The sequence below is a fragment of the Ambystoma mexicanum genome, chromosome 5p, assembly GCF_040938575.1.
Source record: "Ambystoma mexicanum isolate Mex_15411 chromosome 5p, UKY_AmexF1_1, whole genome shotgun sequence".
In the NCBI taxonomy this organism is placed as follows: Eukaryota; Metazoa; Chordata; class Amphibia; order Caudata; family Ambystomatidae; genus Ambystoma; species Ambystoma mexicanum.
The window spans coordinates 210,181,308-210,203,060 of NC_090930.1; the positions used below are offsets into that span (position 1 = coordinate 210,181,308).

Here is a 21,753-nt window from a genome sequence, read left to right on the forward strand (position 1 = left end):
GATATGGAATACATCGGAGGACCCAATCCACTCTAAACTAAATTCAAGAAACCAGCCCCACCAGCGAAAACCTTAAAAACCCTCCTGGGCCACCTCAGTCTAACAGATGTTAAGAGGGGAAAAACACAGCAAGGATTGTGGCTTCTCCCACTTTTCACCCCACACAGTACACAAACACAAATAGACTAGGTTTTCACTGGAACAGAGACCATAGGCAAATTTACAGGAATAGAGTTTAAGGCAAAGAGCCTTTCAGAACATGCCCCACTAATGGTGACATGGATGCACACTACCACAAGAACTCCTATACTAACATGGCAACTGCGCGCAGAAGCCCTGTTGGAGGAGGAATTACACAGCCACATGTTAGACACGATAGAGGAATATTTTCAGCTTAACACAGGAAGCGTAGATAGGATGGGCACTCTGTGGGACGCCTTTAGAGTGGTGGTACGGGACGCAGCAATTGGGAAGATGGGGGCCTCAGATGGGACATGGTGAGGGAATTATAGGACACAGAAGACAAAGCAAGGGAAGATAGAACAGCAGGACTAAAAGGGGTCGAAACAAAGGAGCTGAAAGCAAGGAGACTAAAATGTATCACCATCTGGGAAAAGCTAGGGAAATTAGACCACACGAAACACACGCCGAGGGCGACAAGTCTGGCAGGCTACTCACCTGGCTCACAAAGCGAGAGGCACAAAGAGACGCGACCAGCACGATAAACCCGGAAGGAGAGATCATCAGAACCCAGAAGGGCATCAACAAGGTCTTTTCCAAATTCTACAAAGGACTGTAGTCGACAGCTCAGCGCAAGGGAGGTGCCCGAGGCCTTCACCCAAATTGTATTACCAAAACATCCTGCAGAGCAAGCAGAAGTCCTAGACGCTCCGTTAACATTAGAAGAGTTGGAGGCAGTAATTACTGACCTCACAACGGCCAAAACCCTGGTCCCTGACGGACTGTGAGGGGAGTTTTACAAAAAATATAAAAAGAGTTACTAGCACCAAAACTCTTGGTAGTCTACGAAGAAGCATACGAACATGGTATGCTACCTGACACCATGCGAGAATCATTAAATCATTTGCCACAATGTTGGGCATGTGTGTCAATAGAGACAAGTCCTGTCTTTTCCCCCTGGCTGCACTAAGGGAACGAAGAAAGGAGCAGCTACCAGTACTGGGCCTAAAATGGACGCAAGACTCCTTTCACTACCTGGGAATTAATATACACCATGATCGCATCGAGAACACCCTGGTGGCGCTCAAGCGGGTCACAACTTCCATGACATTCTGGAGGACGTTGCCCTTAGGGATGCCGGGCAAGGCAGCGCTACTGAAAAGGATAGTGTTCCCCCGCCTATTTATACCATTCATCAACATACCCTATGGTATACCCAAAACATTCTTTGAACAGCTGAACACTACCATCAGAGAATTCCTGTGGGGAGGGTGCATGACCAAAGTAGCCCTAGGCACACTACAGAAAGACCAGTGTGGGGTACATTTACCAGCCCCAACAGAAATTCCCTTCATCACAAAAGTGCAATTCAACACTCACCCAAAAACGGCTGTGCTTTTGGCTGCTTAGCACATGTGGGGCCAGATTTAAACAAAGCCACCCAAAGGATGGCTGCATTTTGTTTTCCTTCACGTGAATCCAGGGAAAATAAAGTTCAGAATGACTCTGCAACGCTGTTCTGTCATTTAAAGACTCCAGGCTGCACAAGAAAATGACCTGCATTCAAGACTTTCCTCTTGATTACATTTTAAAAACATCCTGTCATGCCCTTCATGGAAACCCATCCTGGCATGCTTTATTTCTGCTGAGCACCAAGAAATGAGGCAAATAAATTTCCAGAACAGCTGATGTTCTGGGAAAAATCACTTGAAAGGCAAAGGATGCCAGTTTCCACTGAATACAGCTTGTGTTTTCATTTGCCATCAACCATTACGCACAAACTGCAGTAAATGAAAGAAATGATGCAGAGTTTCTTTTTTCCATGTCAATTTCAAAGAGATGCTTGGCAATATATCTGTGTTCAAAAACCAACCTATCTGTAAAAGATTGAGTGAAGTGAAACTGGGTGCGGTAAAAAATGCATTTGCAAAGTGACATACAAGAAAAATTAACCCACGTGTAACAGTGCTTTTGCAAAGCAGGTGAATGCGGTTTCAAAATGAAAGAAAATTACAGCCTGTGCTCACAAAGAAATGGGAATAAATCTGTGGGGATGGGGGGTCTTGCTCTAAAATGTACATTATATTTATGCCCAAAAAGACTGGGTTTCTGTTGAAATAAAGACAAGATTTTTTAAAAACCTTGGGAAACCAGAACAACAGGTTTGTCAGACACTTACTTCAAATTTGCCCTGCCTCCCTGGGGAACGGAATTGTAAACCAGCCCCCCCTGGGTACATGAAAAGCCCAGAGGTGTGGAAGTTTGCTGCCTCATCAGACTGGCCGGCAGCCCTGCCAGAATTAACAAAGGAGGCCAGTTGGGCTGAGCATAACAGTGAGGTGCAATTTCCTCAAGCATCCCTCTGAAGGGGGAATTGTCCACAACTTCAAAAGACATCATAAAAGTTCTTTGTTGCCAGCCAAACTTGGCAGAGACAGTTGCTGTGGGGATTTGTGGTACCGCCCACATCCAGGGCAAATCTACCTCATTGACAATAAAGGACATTATACTTTAACCCATTTTTCCCTGCCATCTGAATAAGCAGCATGTATTATGACAGTATGTGTGATTTTTGGACAAGCACAATGACACCATGTGCATCTTGCTGGCACGTGGTGAACTGGAATAGCAGGAAAAATGCATTTCCGTGTGAAGCATAAATGACACAAACATGAAACTTGATGGAAAATATGCCAAATACTAGCATATGTGTAGCCATTTGCAGAATTGTAAATATATTTTTCCTAAAAAGAACGAAATTGTGCTCAAAAGCGATGCTAGCTCGCACAGAGTTGGCGATCGGACGATTCAATTCCTTGTGAAATATGGATCTGCCTATCTGATATTTATGAGGGTGAGTAGTGTAAATATGGAGTTTTTGTTCCATAACTCATTTTTTGTAAAACAGACTTGTGGGACAAAAGGAGTCATAAATTGCACTCACATAAAGGGATGTCACTTCCCTTGGACCAATAATCCCAGAGGGAGAAGGGGATAGCCATAGCCTGGTCTATCCCATTCGAGGTGGAAGTCCAGAGAACTTCCGCCCAGATTACAAAGTTCTCCGATGTCATTTTGCCTATATAAGGGGGAGCCAGGACAAGCAATGGAAACCAGACACCAAGATCCAGGAAAGCAGAGATACATCCCACTATCCTAATCCAGGCAGAACCACCTATCCAGATCAAGGAATACCCAATAATCCAGAGAGAAAGGAGGAAAGGCCGCTGATCCCCTTTAGGAGAATCCATTGACCAGATCTTTTGCAAAACGGACCAATCCCGCTGTCCAGAGTGACCAGACATTTTGCCAAGCTGACCCATCCGCTGTCCAGTGTGACTAGACCTTGCCCAGCTGTTCCCCATCCAGGAGAGCCTGGCTGACAAGTAACTAGGTCTCTTCACCCCGCTGCCCATGACCAGATCCTTGGCCCGCTGTCCAGAGACCTTGCTGGCTGTCCAAATTACCAAACTCAATCTTGCCTTATAAGTATCCTATCATTGATTACCAAAAAAACTGCATATCCTGCTCCTTCACCTTGCATCCTGTTCAAACCCTATTAGAATCCCATAAAAACCCTAGTAATATCCCAAATTACCAGTATCCTGTGTTTACCCTTTCCTTAGGAGAATCTGTGTTAGTCTATATCTGTAAGTATATTTTGTTTCTATTTCTCTGTTATTTGTTTAAGTCCTTAGTATTATTTGAATTACATAAATGTATTCTCCTATAAAGAGATACAGTGAGCTTGTTGCAATTTGAACCCAACCACTTCATGACAAGTGCCTTTCTTTAACAATTATAGTCCTTCAATTATAGTCTCAGTAGAACTAATCATTGTCCTAACCAAACCGATTTTGACAGTGTATTTTGCTTTTCTTTAAAAAAAATCAGATTTACATTTCCCATTAAAAAAAACATACCATCATCCTATAGTCATCCCTTCCCTTCAGTATGCCATCTGTTCTGTGCCTGTGTTCCTCGTCCAAAAACGATTTCCGATTTTGACCACCAAACCCATTTTCTTAGCTGTTTGCCAGTTGTGAAATAAGAAATTGCAATTCTGCCGCATTTCTGTTGCATTGCTTTCCTCCCAAAATCTATGTTCTCACCTTGCTTTAGTGTCCTGCTCAGTAACCTTCCTTGTCTCTTTAGTGCAGCCACACAAATCTCTGTCCCAACTACCCTACCACAAGTGTAAACGGTCAGTAACCAGTAAAATCTGAGTATGCTATTTTGCTCATGTTGAGGGTTTTCATTTTTCGTGTCTGACCTCCCATTCTGGGGTGGTGGGTTGGATTTTCAATCTGTTTTATTTTCCCTCTTCTTTCTGACTCCTTGCCACTGCTTTCCATCCACACAGAATTTAGTCAGCAGGTGTTTTTGGGGAAGTGTTGCAGGGGGGGTGCATAAAATCTGTGTCATCTGTGATTGTAAAGAAAAGTGATTTTGTTTCCATTTCTATTAAAGGTGTAGGTATCTTATGTTGAAAGTTGAATTAACTGCATTATAAAAATTTGCAATTGTATTGCCACACCGTGGTGGCTGCGGCCCTAAATTTTGGTTTGCTCCGATTTTCATTTGAATTCTAAAAATAAATATTTCATTGTTCACACCAGCCTGGTTCATGGTCCATTGCGACACGGGGTATTTGTTAAAGTGGGTGTGAGAGGGGTTGGTTGCGTTCAAATAAAAATAATAGGGCGTGTTTTATTGTGCGCACCTTCAGTGTCAGTGGAAGAAGTCCCTGGCTGGAGTGTGCCGTGTCATAAAATCTGTTACACTATGACCAGGGTGGGATTAACTACCGCCTTTGGAGCTTAGAATAACTAGCAGGACAATAACAGTCAGTCGCAAACTGGTTAGGAGATGAGCTCTCCCTAGATACACTACTCTTACAACCTGCACTCAGCTCCTGCTACTAAAGAGTTAATATGGATGGGTAAGGCACCGAACCAGAAATTTCCCTTACTTATTACACTAGGCCTTGCCCTATGGCGAAGAGCATGGAAGATTTTAAAAACCCCGGACACTTTCTGCATACAAATACCCCTGGTGGGACTCATTAATAGGAAACCGGGAACGCTATGCACATTCCAGAGACATTGGGAAGCCAAATGAATCACCCACATAAGCGACTTATGGGAGGAAGGACAGGGAATTGAGTTTGAGGCTAATGGAAGACCATGTCATACATTAAGTCCAATTTACGTTATACAAATGCATGATCTGGACAATAAACAAAAGATGGCCAGGGCTAAAAATGGGAGAGGAAACAAATGAAGTGCTCGACACATGGTTCGATGTGGCAGAAGGACACCACACAGTGTCCAGACTATATGAATTGCTCCTGCACAACTAGAACACCACGGCATCGCCCACATGCAGCAAATGGGAAAATAAGCTGGGAAGAGGCCTGACAAGGAATGGGGAGAGCCCGACTGTATATTAAAAAGGTTTCCAGAGGAGACCGCTAGGGGGCGTGGGAGAAGCTGGCCGCCTAAACCTGCAGCTCCAGCTCCCTCCCGCAAAATGGTGATGAGATCGACAGTAAAAGCCCAAGGGAATCAAATCGAACAGCATCTGCCGAAGGAAGAGGATTTCAGGCATTGTTTGAGCCCAAGAAGAAACCCAGAGAAGACGCTGGTGAGGTACGGGCCGGAGTGAGTGAACGGCAGCGCCTCCCGGAGCATGTCAGAGGAGGTGGAGCCCAGGCTGCCTCCTGAGGAAAGGCTGCTCAGAGGGTGGGTGGGTGAACGGTGAGCCCAGAAGGAGGCATCTAGAGGCCCCAGGAGCCCACGGCCTGAACGACCAGGAGTGTCCCTGACGAGCAGCTGAGAGGAGGAAGCAAGTGCACTGGGAGACTGCGATGCAGCCCTGGTGGAACTGAGACCTCGGGCCCTTACCAGAGGACATCTGGAGCAGTGGCGACGATTACGGCATCCAAGGTAGTCAGAGGAGAGAAGGGAGCCACATAGCCAGCCCCGGAGGACGTAGTGAGCCCAGGCAGCGAAGGACGAGAGGAGCAGCCTGAAGGGGAAACTCGGAAGAAGGAGGATAGTGTGGCCACGCCACAGGTACGTCTGCCCCCCCCCCCCCCCAACCCCGGTGCCCCTTTAGACCCTCCAAGCGAACACAACCTACAGAGAAGGCACAGGGGTGAGGGGAACCCGATGGACGGAGGCTGATGGAAAAGAGGGCCAAACAGGGCTACCAGACACAGCGCAAGCAATAAGAACCCACAGGGAAAGAAGATGGGGGATTTAAAATAAAAGGACAAAAGAAAAAAGATAATGAAAAAAGAGGAAAGGACATGAAGGATTAAAAGACTGGGCACCAGAGATGGAGTGCCCCCACCCAAACGATACGGCCCCAGTGGGGAATATCCTGTGCCATGACATTGACACAGTGGGGAGAAACACCCGGGGAAACCGCACGTAGTGAGAAGGCCGGAGGCAGTCGCTGGGCGAGGTGGTCAGGGGATACTGAAGGAAACTACGTGGTATAACGGCTAAGACTGCTGGGACATGGCTTCAGGATAAAGGAACTAGGTACAGATGGGGCTACCCGTTTTCACTGCAATTCGAAGTGGACTACTGCATAACATCAGCAGAAGAAGCGGAGCAGGCCCTGGACCACCTCACAGCACATCTTGGAGCTGAGCCAAGGAGCCCACGGGACCCATCCACAAGTGGGGAGAGGCCGAGCCCCGCACCGGGTCCTCAAAGAAGGAGGTGACAAACGGGGAGGAATTACATGCAGCTTAACGGGCCCCCGACACCGCAAGACACCAGCCACGCAAGACCAAAGACTAAACAGGAACTAGGAGAGCAGAATGCATAAATGACAGAATGGAACCATAAGAGTTCGGCAGACACTTAAAGCAGTGTAAAAGATTTACCGGAGGGAGGCAGTAAACTCCGCTCCAGGGTGGCCCTCTGTGAGAGGGCATATCCAGGACACTTTCCAAGTCTGTTACATTTATTTTTAGTTAAATCATTCTTGTGGGGGGGGGGGGGCGGTGAGTTTACACAAATGTTACGGCTCCAAGGAAAGAGACAGCACCGATGAGGAACTTCGCACCCACGTTGATGGAGATATGTTGAAAGAACAGAGTCGCCAGATAAACTGATGAAATGTATTCACAAAGGAGGGAGGGATGAAGCTGGAAGGGGTGTCTTGGTGGGGATGCTAAATGTGAAAGGCCTGAACTCCCCGAACAAAAGGTCATTGGTAGCTAGAGAATTTCACAAAGCAGACCTCCACGTGTTGTTCCTGCAGGAGATACGTTTACTAAAAGGAGAGAGCAATAAGAGGGGCAGGACCACTGGGCTTCAGGGGACACAAAGAAGGGGGGGTCGGAATAGTGTTACATTAACAATGCAAACTGCGGGAGTGCATAACTACCAGTCTGCTACAAGGAAGGCTACTGTTATTGAAAGGGACTCTGGAAGGGCGAGAGGGATCCTGGCAGCGCTATACGCCCCCAATCAGGGGCAGGCACACTTTATATCGAACGCACTCAACGTGATACAGGAGCAGGAAACTGACCGGTATATAGTAGGGGGAAACTAACTCCTGGGCAGATGAAGCGAAGGACAGAAAGACCGAAGAGAGCACGTTACGAGGGGAGGTGGGAACCAGACCTGGGCATCTTGGAAGAACGATGGAAGCCTGCGGTCTAATAGATGTGCGGAGAGAACACCACCCCAGGGTAGAGGGGTACACATTTTACTCAGCCCCACACAAAACCTACACCAGGATAGATTACCTTCTCACGAACAGGGATCAAGAGCCAAGAGTGACCCATAGTGAAATCAGACCGGTGGGCTGGACCGTCCTCATGTCCCTGGATGTGAGAGGGCTTTATAGGCCAGACAGTAGTTGGCGCTGCAACGAGACGCTTTGGAAGGACCTTCTCTTTGCAGATCACCTTGTAAAGGAGATCACTGAATACTTCAAACTGAATGACACGGGGCAAGTGGGCAAGGGGGTGGTCTGAGAAGCGGGAAAGGCAACCTGGAGGGGACTGCTCATCAGAGAGGGGGCAAGAAGGGAAAGGAACCTGAGACAAGGTAAGTTGAGGAAAGAAATTGTTGAGGGCGAAGGATACACACAATGGAAGGGGGAAAACGAGGAGATCAGGAAGGAGATACTCACCAAAAGAGCAGAACTGAAGGCACTGGGGTTTGGGGAGACTGTGTGGAAACAGAGGTACCTCAAACTGAAATATTACGAGAAAGGGGACAAAGCAGACGCGCTGCTGGCAGGGAGACTTCGAGCACAGAGGGTGGAGAGGTGGGTATCAACCCTTGCGAACCCCACAGGGGGTACTCGGGATATGCCTGAGGAGATATCAGAGGTATTTGCCCAATACTACCAGACCCTTTACAAATCTAAAACACCTGTGGTGGAGGAAGCGGTGATGGAATACCTAGACAGGATAGACATGAGCAAACTCACAGACTTGGAGGTGAAACACCTGGAGAGCCCAATAGCAATAGAGCCGGTACAGGAAGCGATATCCAGTTTGCCTAATCGTAAAGCCCCGGGGGAGGACGGCTACACCGTAAGGTTTTATAAAATATACTCTGGGATCCTGGCTCGACACATGATACAACTGTACAATCATATCCTAGAAACGGGAGAGGCCCAGACACCTTCAGCAAGGCTCTAATATCAGTGATCCCTAAAGAGGGGAAAGACCCACACAATATGCAGCCTATCACCCCATCTCACTTCTGAACGTAGATCAAAAAATATTCACACGAATCCTAGCAACACGGTTCGAGAAGAAATTGCTCAGAATAGTGCACTCAAATCAGATGGGGTTTATACCGGGTAGGCAAGGCCCAGGCGCAGTAAGGAAAACCTTAGATCTCATGGAACATGTCGATGGGACCCCAGGGAACTATGAGCTCCTGAGCTAAGACACAGAGAAAGCCTTCGACCGTGTCAAATGGGGGGTTCCTGTTCACAGTGCTGCGAAAAAAATAAGGAGTGAGAAACAAAATGTGCAGGGTCATTAGGGCCATCTACTCGGGACCAACGGCAAGGGTGGTAGTGAACGGGGCGCAATCCAGGGAATTCGGGCTCAGTAGGGGCACTAGACAGGGCTGACCTGTATCCCCTCTCCTTTGCAATGGAACCCCTGGGGAAGGACATCCGCAGAGACGTCCAGATACAGGACATTAGGGTAGGAGGCGAGTCCCATAAATTAAGTATGTATGTGAGCGACGTTCTGGTACGTTCTGGTATACCTCTCGGAAGTAAAAGAGAAAGTGCGGAAAGTACTCCAGGTAGTAAGAGTACGGTAGTAAGAGTGAATAAATAGATTCGCCTCCCACTCGGGGTAACAACTGAAGAGCATAGAAGAGATTGGGAGGGGTTAGGGATACAGGTCAAGGAATATAGCCTGAAGTATCTCGGGGTGAAGATCCCCAGGAACTTGGAAAAACTATATGAGACGAACTTCCACCCTCTACTCCACCGCCTCTTTGGGGCACTTTACACCTGGTCGAAACTCACCATCTCGTGGGTTGGGCGTCTGAATGTGCTCAAAATGATTGTCCTCCACAGAGTACTATACCTATATCAGGTGTTGCCTGTAGAACTGCCCCATATACACTTTGGCGAGCTAAAAAGGAGGATACTGAGATTCCTCTGGCAGGGTAAGAAACAGTAGCCTATACACAACCGGTACAACCCAGGGGAAAGGGAGTAGTGGGACTACTGGAACTGCGCACATACTACAGGGCAGCCCAATTTAGAGCTCTGATCCCCCCACCTACGGGGTGACAAACAAAAGAAATGGGTGAGCATTGAGAATCACCTCTTTCGCCTGGTCACACTCAGGGAATGGCTGTGGGCATCTCAGGAGGCCGCCTGGAGAAAGGTAAGGGCGCATGGGGTCCCCTCTGGAGAATCAAGAAGGAAATGACATGTGCAACAATCGGGCCCTTGCCTCTGAGTCACATCTGGGCACCACCGATCAGGGACCGCAATCCCAGGCACAAGCAATTCCAGGATTGGTTTGAGGGAGGACTGGAAAAGTGGGGCAGGTCCTAAAAAAAGAAGCGTTCATAGAACTCAAGGAGCTAGTAAACTTTTGGGAGGGGGAAAGATCTCGGTATTTACATACCTACAACTCAAAGGGGTGGTGATATCAGATGAATGGAAGGAAAACCTGCAAAGGGAACTAACACGCAAAGAGAAAGTGTTAGACACAGGCAAGGGGATGAAGGGACTCATTTCCACACTATACCAGGCCCTATTGGAAGCGCAAGAGGGAGACAGAGGTACACAGGAGGAAAGGGATATGGAAATTAAGATAGAGGATGAGCAGTGGCAAAGGCTATGTGAGAACGCGCATCACACATCAGCGGCCTTCCAGTACAAACTTCATGGGTTGAAACTACTATACAGATTGCAGTGGGACCCAGTGAGACTCACAGATGTACCCGGGATCAGACCCCCATTGCTGAAGTAATTGTGGGTCGAGAGCAAACTACTGGCATATGTGGTGGCCCTGCGAAAAGGTGCAGAGATACTTGAAGGAAATTCCGGGATGAATACGGAACCTGGACGGGGTGGAGAGACAACTGGACCCTCTCCTAGTGTTGTTTGGGATAGAGTTAATGGAAGGGAACTGGGTCAAATTCCCGCACATCTCCACATTTCCTGCTACTAGGGGCCAGGGCAAGCATCGCAGGCGGCTGGAAAAGGGCGGATCTCCCCAGTGAGAAGCAATGGGTTGCAAAGGTCCTCGATATATACAGAATGGAATAGCTCACTAAACAAATACAGCCAAACTCCCTCCAGAGAAATGGAATGGGCACCCTTCCTAGAGATACGACCCGGACAGAACCCAGTCTAGAGCGGACCGCGTGACCCAAGAGACCTGGTAGGGGACGTAAAACCTGAATGAGAACAAGCGTGATAAGGGAGGAAGAGAGGGGAGGAAGAGAGGGTGGGAAGGGGGTTGAAATCAGGCGGGGGTTGATTTTATTTATATGTAGGGCACACCAAACCCGGCGGTAATTGGGTGCAAAGGTTGCATAAGGAGATTTACAGCTTAGGTTACAAGGAAAGGCAGGTAACAAGTACATACATGGAATCAGAGAAGCCAGAAGTTGAGCCGGATAGGGTACATAATAAGGCATAGATAAGGATTGGATAAACCAAGCTAGGCAAATAATATAGGTGCAGAAAATGCATAATCATAGAAGGGTACAGGTTAAATAAGGATAAGGTACATAGTAGAGCAAAGGTATGGATTAGATAAGCAGAGGTAGACACAGTAAATTAGTGCAGATAGTACATAATCAAGATAGATTCAGAGCCAGATGCCGAAAGGCAGATCAAAAGTCTTTAGAACGCAGCCAGTTCAAGGTGTTACGCCTGAAGCTGAAGAGTGATTGATCAATTCTGAGGTCAATAGGTAGTGCATTCCAGGATTAGGCGGCTTTTACTGGAAAGCTAATTCCTCCAGATTGTATTAGTCTAAATCTGGGAATGTTGAGGCAGAAGGCGCTCGAGGTTCTAGAAGGGCGGCTGGAGGTTTTTCTTACAATTCTCTCTGTTAGATAGGGGGGGTGCTGCTTTGTTTAAGCACTTGAAGGTCATGGTCACTGTTTTAAGCAGGATTCTATCATTTATTTTCAGCCAGCGGTTTTCTCTTTAGAGTTCTGACATGTTCTCTGTTAGGGATGTTCAAAACTGTTCTTAACGCATTGTTTTGTAAGATTTGGATTTTAGCTCAAATATACTTGTTAGCGCCGAGGTAAAGGGCATGGCAGTAATCCAATTTTGACAATATTAATGCGTTAGCTAGAATAATACAGCTAGCCTTCGATAGAAATGCCCTGCAGGCCCTGGTTAACTTACACATATAGGCAGATGAGGACGCCAAAGAGTTTACCTGTTTGCCAAGGGCAAATGTAAAGTCAAGATAGAAGCCAAGGATTTTAACTTCTTTCATAACCTTAATTGTGTTTCCATCTATCTTGAAGGCAGCGTAGTTGTTGTCCAGTTGTTTAAGGTTGACCGTTAGCCCAGGATCAGGATCTCAGTTTTGTCGTCATTCATGCCATCCATGGGGTAATTTTATTCTCTTTTTACACAAGGGGAAAAACGAAAATCCAGCAGCCTATCATGATGAGCTGAGTATTATGTAAATCAGTAAAAGTGTACTGTTATAACTCAACCATGACTACTCTTCAATAAAAATCAATTAGAGTTCTTTTTTTTTTTTTAAAAGGTTTCCAGAAACGCCACATTCCAACTAACACAATTATATGTAACACAGAGAATACTTAACCCCAAACAGGCTCTCCAAAATGGGAAGCAAGACAAGGCAGTCATGTCCAGTCATGTTCAAGACGCACCACAGAAAACGCAAACATGCTGTTCTAGTCATGCCCGGTGATCGGGAAATTCTGGGAGGAAATGAAAGCAAGAGCAACCACAGGTGGCCTCCAACTGCATGCTTGGCTGCCTGAATCCTTCCTGCTTGGACTATTCCCGAGAGGCAACAGGCAGTCCGTACACCTCGCTAAAATGAAGGACCCATTGGGCATCCCGGCAGATCGCAGGATTGTGAAAGACTGGAAATCCAAAACAGGTCCGAAGATAGAAGTGTGGTGGGCAGACATAAGACGGTGTTTGCTGGCCGAATCAGTGGTGTGGCATAATGCACTACAAAGGGGAAAGCAGCATGATTGATGCTTGGACCAAATTGCAACAAACCATGTTCTCCCTCTCAGCAGAGTCTGACTGGAGCCACCCAAGCGAGTAAAAGAAAAGGCACTGGCACCCCCCAGACAATGGGCGAGGTACAACGCTCACCCTGGGTTACCTGCAGCTGGGAACCAACCTACGGATTACCCGACCCCCCCCCGCACCCTGTCCAGGAAATACACATACATGACCCACACAAGATCACGTTACAAGCGGGAACAACCTGAAATGTGCTTTGAGACACTATTCTATGCTGTATGATACACCCGTCTGTTGCATGCATGTATGTATGTTTTGTTTGTTTACAGGTTGTAAACAAAACTCAATAATAACGAGTTTAAAAAAAATAATAGAGAGTTCACCTCTCTAAATCCTGAGCCGTCACATTACCAGCCTCCATCTGTCACTGTAGGGGGCATTTCAGGGAACTCGCAACCCTGTGGGAGTATACACTTACATCAACTAAACCTCCTACTAATCTAGACGTAGAAAGTAATTAGGAAAAAATAAATTATGTTTCTTGGTACATTTCAATTTTATGACTTCAGGTTACGTTTTATACAAAAAGAATTAATGGTTTATTTTACACCCCAATAAATCCCAGGCCACTAGCTAAATCTTCTCTGCTGGCCGCAGTTACATATACATCTTAAGTGATTACAACAAGAAGCTTACCTCATTTCCATACATCATGAGGTGGTGCGTTGTAATAAGAGCTTTAAACACGACTACCCAGCTGTTATTAGCTGTCCTCTCAAACAGTGTGTCTGCCAGCTGTGGAATATTCACATTCATCTCATTTGTGCACTGAAGAAGGTCTAATAAAAGAAACAAACATTGAGAATAAGACATCAAAACATTACATCTGCAAACAAAATATTACAAATATCAGCAAACAAATAGAAGATTTATCTCCAAAATCCACAGGAGTTTACATCCCTTCTGTATCCTTTTCCAGACCATGCACCTTCTTTTATTTGCCCTACAAGTACTGAAAAATTGCCACATTGATGTGTAGGTTGTGTAAAGGCTACCAGCATAACATGGACAACATGCCTACACTGTATGCGCTTACACTTTCACTCACAATAATGTACCATCCTCTGACATATGTGCTCTCCGCTGTTGTGGAAACATTTGTGGTGTGATTTTTGATGTAAGGTAAAGCAAAATAAACGCAAAGGTTGAGCAATCACTCCAAGCTACTCGTTTCACCTACTGTATGCTTCTTGCACTAAACCTTTGAATTTATTTTAACCCTCCCACGCACTTTCTGTCTGCGCACGACCATGAACACACTAGGCCTAGCAAGTGTGTCTGCCCTGTTGTCCCTTTGTCTCCACTCCCTTGCTTGGTTGTACATGAACTAATCAAACATAGGCGTATTAGTGACGACCAATCATTCTGAAATGTGACCATGCAGAAGCTTATTGTTTTATGTGGCTTTTTCCCTCTCACCCCTGCTCCCCCTTCTATCTCCACTCCTTGTAATGCACTTGCACTATCCGATTAGTCGTTAGGCCTAGTACCAAGGCATAAATTAGTTTTCAAAAATTGATTAGAAGAATTTGCTAATTAAAATGTACTTGATTAGCAAACAAACATTTGATTAGCAATTTTGGGCTGATATATTTAATGGCACCAGACGTTATTTGTACCCACGACTAAAATGAGCTACAATACAACATTATATAGCAATACTGTAATTATGCATTATTTATGAACTTGCATTTTTAGAAATATATTTGAAGGACTGTCTTTAAAATAAATTCAGTAACACATACTGGTCCTTAACAAACAGGATATAGTTAACTTAATATCATCCCGATTACTTCTAGTTTGCAATTATTTGAAAAAGAAAGAACTTTTCTTGCCTAGCACTCCTACACAGGCCTTTGGAGCGTTCAAGAGTGGAGAAGATGATTTCTGCTGCACTCTCCATTAGCCTCATTTGAACTTGCAGTGAGCAGAGAAAAGAGTGGAGAGAGCATTGAGGGCTTCAGGCGAATGCAGGGTGAGCTGTGCTTCAATTAAACAGGGTCATTTAAATAGCTAGGTGTGCTACTCAAGTGTCAATTTACTATCTACAAGAATTGCATAGCAAATTGCTATACTACTGCTTATTTTATGCGTTGTCTAAGTATAGTAGTTTGTTGATGCTCCTCTCCTCCTCCCCCCTCCCTCATTCCTTCCTGTCATGCACTTGCACTAGTTGAAATGCCTCTAGCCCACTATGATAGATTTTTGTTAAGATCATTTGGAATCTTCAAGGCCTAAGAATGACTACTGTATTCCCTTGTTCCCATCCCGCCTTGAGTCGCTTCGAAGTACTTCACTTGTGTATAAGCGCTTTACAAATAAACGATTACAATAACAATCATTACAAACAGCCTCTTGCAATTGATCTATACCTACACAACAAAGAAATGCTTTGATGAAACAAATATTATATGAAGAATTATTATGCTGAAGAAAATTGCAGGGAGGTAGTTCACACCAAGGTTGCTTAAATGGCTATACCAGCACACACAATCCACTCACACATTCAGAGAAGCTGATCCTAATACAAGTATACCACCCAACCAGAAAGGGCACTAGCTTTGTGGCATTCTTAATTTGTTTATTATAGTTAGTACCACATGTTTAACACACATAAAGGCAAAACATAAATACGAACTATAAAGTGTTAATGCCCAGCATACAAATACTTTGCTTGTTAGCATAACCTCATCACAACTTCCTTTGTTATAAAATTCCAATAATTGATACCACACACAACCAATGACACATTGTGTGCCCTGCCCAGCCACCACACCCCAATCATCATTTGTTGCCATAAACTGTCCAGACTCGGCTAATATATCAATTCCTTCACTCTGCTTTTTGTGACATCACAACCCCTCCAGGAGCTCCAAAAAGCCATGAAAGTCCATTACATTTTAGAAAGAATCTAGCTGCCAGTTTACTAAAAATTAAGGATTCCAAGACTAACTCCTCTTTCAATTGAATCATTAAGAGTCCATACATTCTCAACATTCTGTATTTTTTCATATTAAGCCCAATGCTGAAATATCAGCTAAACTGTGTAAACACTCAATGAATCAAAAATGAATGACGAAGTTAGTGACCTTCCAGGTGGATCAAATATGTATTAATAAAGTATTATGGTTAATAAACTCAACCTTTATTTCAATCAACCATCCAGGGAGATTTGTAATTTGTTATTTTCATTGCTGTTTTTACCCCTAGCAAAGCTCTCCTTTGGGCGAACATGAAGCAATAAAACAGCTAAACTAACTTGAATATAAACAACTATTTCAATATAGGTAATTGGCCAAAGTTTTGAAAAATAATTATATCATGTGACAGTAAAGTGTCACTAATGTAATCAAAATGGGCATTTCCTCTACTGCTCGCGTATGGTGTACGTAAATACAATGTTTGAAGGTTAGGGCCTCTCTTGGCATCGTAGCTGTGATGTTGCAAGTGATCCGGCTCATGCGTTAACCTCAACAAAATGTGTGTTCTCCTTTCTCAGGTCCCCACTGTCTGGACACCATCTCTCATACTAGTTGCCATCAATACATGGGATCTGTCTGTCAAACATCCACTTTTTCTTTACCATCTTCCCCCATCAGTTGGCATTTTTGGGGGTACAGTTTTTCGACAGTTAGGTCTTAATAATAAGTAAACCCCTGAAACAACTGATGGCAACTTTGTTTGGCTGATATTTTGCTACATGCAAACCTAGCAGGAATGTAATGGCTCATTGGGCAAAGTAGGCAGACTAAGCAAAATAAAATGGCTAGTATAGGATTTGATGTGTTCCAGTGCAAAGGGGACATAGCTGAGACATTTGGCAGGAAGAAAGTATGTCATAACACAAGCACGTGTCCCAACAGTGCTCTGCCCCAAGCACTCCAAATACAAGGAGTGAGGGTCCATCATTTGCAGTGGCATTTGATGCTGGTTTGTACGTGGAGCATATTCATTTTCCTGGCATGCGAACAGGGACCAGTCCCTCAAACCGTAGGTAACATTCAAAGGAAGACAAGAAAATCAGACAAAATAAGGTTATAAACAGAAAAAAAGCTCTGCATACTGAAAGGTGATCCAGTCCGGACTGCCACAGACAAAGAGATTAGTGGGGGAAGCAGAGAATGGCATCTGGATGGGCCTGGTTGTGGCTGTACATGTACCTCCATTCATTGTATCTAACAGGGAGTGTGTTTGTGCTGGAATAAAAGGCTCTGGTTGGTGTGAGGGGTCAGAAAGGGGAGGACAACTCTGAAGGTTTCTCAACAAATGCCCTTTTATTATAATACAAGGTAGGATGAACGCCTCACTAGCCCTACCCTGACGAGGGCTTGCCTGCCTATAATAAACTTAAAGAAAACTCTTACAAAGGATATCTGTCCCTCACACATACACACACAACAATTACAAGAAAATACATTGCAAATCCAAACAAACAATAAGGATTGAATTTGTAATGTCACCAGTGTCTCGTTTTCTAACTTGGGCTAATTCCCCTTCCCCAGATTTAAACGGGATTCCATTTCATAGTTCAATAAAAGAAAACAAGGAAATCCTGATTTGCAACAATGTTTAACCACAATACGATTCCACTTCAACTTGTCAATACAAAGTTCCAACTCAGAAAAACAGAAGGCTCTTTCCCTTCATATAACAAATGCTCAGTTCATCAATAGCAACAATAATTGTCTTGTCAAGATGATTTGCCACAAATACCTTTAGCATCACAAGCACTTCAACTTCCAACTGGTTTACTACCATGCCAGTCGTACGGCAACAGTTTGAATGCAGGAATACTCCCCTGCCAAAGAACAAGTTACTTTTTTACCTGGTAACGTTCTTTCGATGGGATGGTCCGACGACGTATTCCATATCTATGACAGGTAATGTCCACAGCTGTGCTGCTTCGGAAAATCTTTGGTGTCTGCGTCCTGCGTCGATGACGTTGATGCGCCGTCCCCGAGGACCTCCTCCGACGGCCGACATCACCCGATGTGATAAGTAGTATGCACGACGCCCATAGCCTCAGTTATAGTTTTTTTCCCAGAAAGTGTGCCACCAGTTTTCTGCCAGTCAGACACACAAGGCCTTGCGGAACGCAAGCTTCAATTGCAAAAGAAATTCTGCAGCGGGGAAGGCAGGGAGGGAGCGATATGGAATACGTCGTCGGACATCCCATCGAAAGAACGTTACCAGGTAAGAAAGTAACTTGTTCTTCGAGGGGATTGGGTCCTCTGACGTATTCCATATCTATGACAGACTCCCAAAGCAGTACAAAGCAAGGAGGTGGGAAAGAATTTAGAATACAAATTTAGCATGCCCAATCAAATTGCGGAACAGAGAACTGCCTTGCCAAAGACCAGATCTAGCCCTCTGATGGAATCGAGGGAGTAGTGACGTACAAAAGTATGTACTGAAGCCCAGGTGGCTGCATCACAGATGTGACGAATAGGAACTCCCCTCTGCAGGGCAGTAGACGCAGCCACTCCCCTGGTAGAATGGGCCCGCAAGCCAGCCGGAGGATCCTTACCCGCCAAGCGGTAACACTCGGAGATAGCTAAAATAATCCAACGAGACAAAATCTGTTTCGTCACAGCTTGTCCCAAACGCTTTCCAGCGTAACCAATGAAATGTTGATCGTCCACTCTGACCCGGGACATGCGCGAAATATAAAAGCTCAACCCTCTCCTAGGATCAAGCCTATGGAGCCTCTCCTCTTCCTTACCAGGATGTGGAGGAGGATAGAACGCCGGAAGAACAACCTTCTAGCTCAAATGAAATTCCAAAACCACCAGTCCTTATGAAACACAGTGAAGGGTGGCTTAACTGAAAGTGCCTGTAACTCACTCACTCTGCGAGCGGAAGTAACCGCAACCAAAAACACATTTTTCGGAGTTAACAGCTTCAAAGGGCAAGAATGTAAAGGCTCAAACGGAGCACCCTCAAGAAACTTAACAAGGTTCAAATCCCAACCGAGAACCAGAAAAGGTGACGGAGGGAACACATTAGTGAGCCCTTTCAAAAACTGCGAAATTAACGGAATCTTAGAATAGGAACACTCTTCAGACGAGCGCTTAAATATGGAAAGCGCCGCCAGATAACCTTTAATGGTCCCCACTTGCAAGTCCCTGTGGGCCAAGGAAAGCAAAAAAGACAGAACCATGGGAATGTCGCATTCAAAAGGATCCACATTCTTAACTCTGCACCAGTCGCAGAACTTTCTCCAACAGCAACGGTACAGAGACTTTGTTGCCGGCCGCCTGGCCGAGAGCAACACCTCCATCACGTCTTCAGGGAGGTCCCAATCTTTATACCTCAACCTTTCAGAAGCCAAGTGTGAAGGTTGAGGGATCTGACCTCTGGATGGAGAACCTGACCCCCCTCCCGTGAGAGCAGATCGACTCGGTAGGGAAGACGACGTGGAGGGCAGATGGACAAGTCGAGATGGTCCGGGTACCAATGTCCTCTGGGCCCACGCCGGAGCAATGAGGATCATCCGGGAACCGAACCTCCGCAGCACTTGCGGGATGACGGGGACTGGAGGAAACGCGTACAGCAGTGGGAATGAACACTCCACCACGAACGCGTCTCCTAAAGCTCCTTTTGGAGGAAATTCCCACGAGCAAAACTTTTCGCACTCCCGGTTGACACTGGAGGCGAAGAGATCCACTTGAGGGGTCCCCCAAAGGGCGAAGATCTCCAGGAGAATCTCCTGAGCCAGCTCCCACTCGTGAGATCGTGCTCTGCCTGCTCAGAGCGTTGGCCATCTTGTTGTAGTCTCCGGCCAGATGAACTGCCGAGATCGAAACTTCCTGCTGGATGGCCCAGAACTCGAGCTGCATCGCCTCCCTGCACAGCGGAAGTGACCCTGCCCCCCCCCCTTTTTGTTGAGGTAGTGCATGGCCACCGTGTTGTCCGTTAGAATCAGGACACTGTTTCCGCGCACAGTCGGCAGAAAAGCCTTCAGGGCTAGCCTGACGGCCCACAGCTCCAACAGATTGATATGGAGTCTGGATTCCGACGGAGACCAACGACCGCTGACTGTCAACTCGTTGGCATGCGCTCCCTATCCCGTGAGGGATGCGTCCGTCACGATCGTCACCTCCGGCCAGGACAGCCAAAATGGGGCCCCCTTCATCAGATTGCCCTTGACGGCCCACCACAGAAGGTCCCGGGCTACCAAGGGCGGCACCTGAACAGGGTCCGACAGCCTGCCGGAGGACTGAGACCACTGGAGCTTGAGTGCCCACTGCAAAGATCTCATCCGCAGACGAGCCCCTGGCACCAGAAGAATGCAGGATGCCATGAGGCCGAGCAGTCTCAAGAACTCGGACGCTGGGAGATCCTGGGCAAATTGAAACTTCTTCACCATCTGCTGAATGTGAAGAGCCCTCACCTGAGGAGGAAAACACTGCCCCAGGAACGTGTCGAGCACTGCTCCGATGTACTGGAGCCGCTGCATCGGTGTCAAATGGGACTTCTTTAAATTGAGGGAGAAGCCCAGCCTGTGAAGGGAGTGGCAGGCGACGGACAGATGATCCAGGACTTGCTCGGGAGAGCGCCCCCTGATCAACCAATCGTCCAGGTAAGGGTAGACTTGAATCCCCCCTTTCCTGAGATGCGCTGCCACCACCACCATGAGCTTGGTGAAAACCCTCGGGCGGAGGTCAATCCGAACGGCAGGACCCGAAACTGAAAGTGCGAGTCGCCAACCGCGAACCTCAGGAACTTCTTGTGCTTGGGATGGATCGGCACATGGAAGTAAGCATCCTTGTGGTCGAGAGACACCAACCAGTCCTGAAGTTGAAGGGCCTGGAGGACTTGAGAAAGAGTCACCATCTTGAACTTGTCCTTCCCGAGGAGTCTGTTCAAACCGCGCAAGTCCATGATGGGTCTCAATCCCCCGTCTTTCTTCGAAATCAAAAAATAAGGGGAATACCATCCCTTGCTCCTCTCTGCTACAGGCACCAGTTCTATGGCGCCTTTCTCCAGCAGGGCTTGAATTTCCTGCGCAAGAAGCGGATCCGGACACTTCAAAGAGGTTCCCTGGTGGATTGTCGTGAGGCCTCTGCCGAAAAGGAAGACCGGATGTGTGGGTTCTGGAGATCATAACCCACGGCTACTAAGTAATGGCTTGCCACTCTACAAGATGCTGCGCCAGCCTTCCCCCAACCGGCGAACCATGGGACCTGGCCTCATGACTGAGTAGTAGCGGCTGTGCCGTTGCCTGAGGGCAAAGAGGCAACTGCCCGAGCGGCCTTGGCACCTCGAGTACCTTTGTGTCCACCTCTGGCACTCTTGCGATGGCCTCTTTGACTGCTAGCTCCCCTCGCTTTATTGAAGGACGAGTAATAGCGAAAGGAACCTCCCCTCCATTGCTGTCCCCTAGGACGAGAAGGCGGAGGTTGGCGAACTGCAGCGCCCAACGACTTTGCTGCAGCTTTGGAGGTCTGCAACCTCTCAAGGCTCTCGTCAGACTTGGTGCCAAAAAGGTGTTCACAGTCAAAGGGCATGTTGAGGAGCCGGGACTGCACATCAGGAGCGAACACAGACTTCAGCAACCAGGCAAACCTGCGCATTACGGTGGCCGCCGCCATGGACCGGCTGACACAATCTGCCATGTCCAAACCCGACTGAACGGCCTCACACATGGCATCCTTGCCAACCTGAACCATAGCAAGGAAACCATCCCGTTCGTCCCCTTCGGGAATATGTTCAGCCGCTAATGCCACACAGTTCAACAGAGGGTGTATGAAACGAGACAAGGCACATATAGAGTTGGCCACCTGAAGCGCCATA

General features: G+C 46.6%; 1 protein-coding gene across 9 annotated transcripts in view; it reads right to left on the reverse strand.

Annotated features, from left to right (window-relative positions):
* Positions 1–21,753, reverse strand: part of LOC138480864 (phosphatidylinositol-binding clathrin assembly protein-like) — a 1,856,059-nt gene that overhangs the window by 1,613,668 nt on the left and 220,638 nt on the right. For all 9 annotated transcript variants that reach the window (XM_069612639.1, XM_069612640.1, XM_069612642.1 and 6 more), the window contains exon 2: positions 13,594–13,736. In XM_069612639.1, the coding sequence (XP_069468740.1) occupies positions 13,594–13,736 (143 nt within the window). The remainder of the gene's footprint in view (positions 1–13,593; positions 13,737–21,753) is intronic.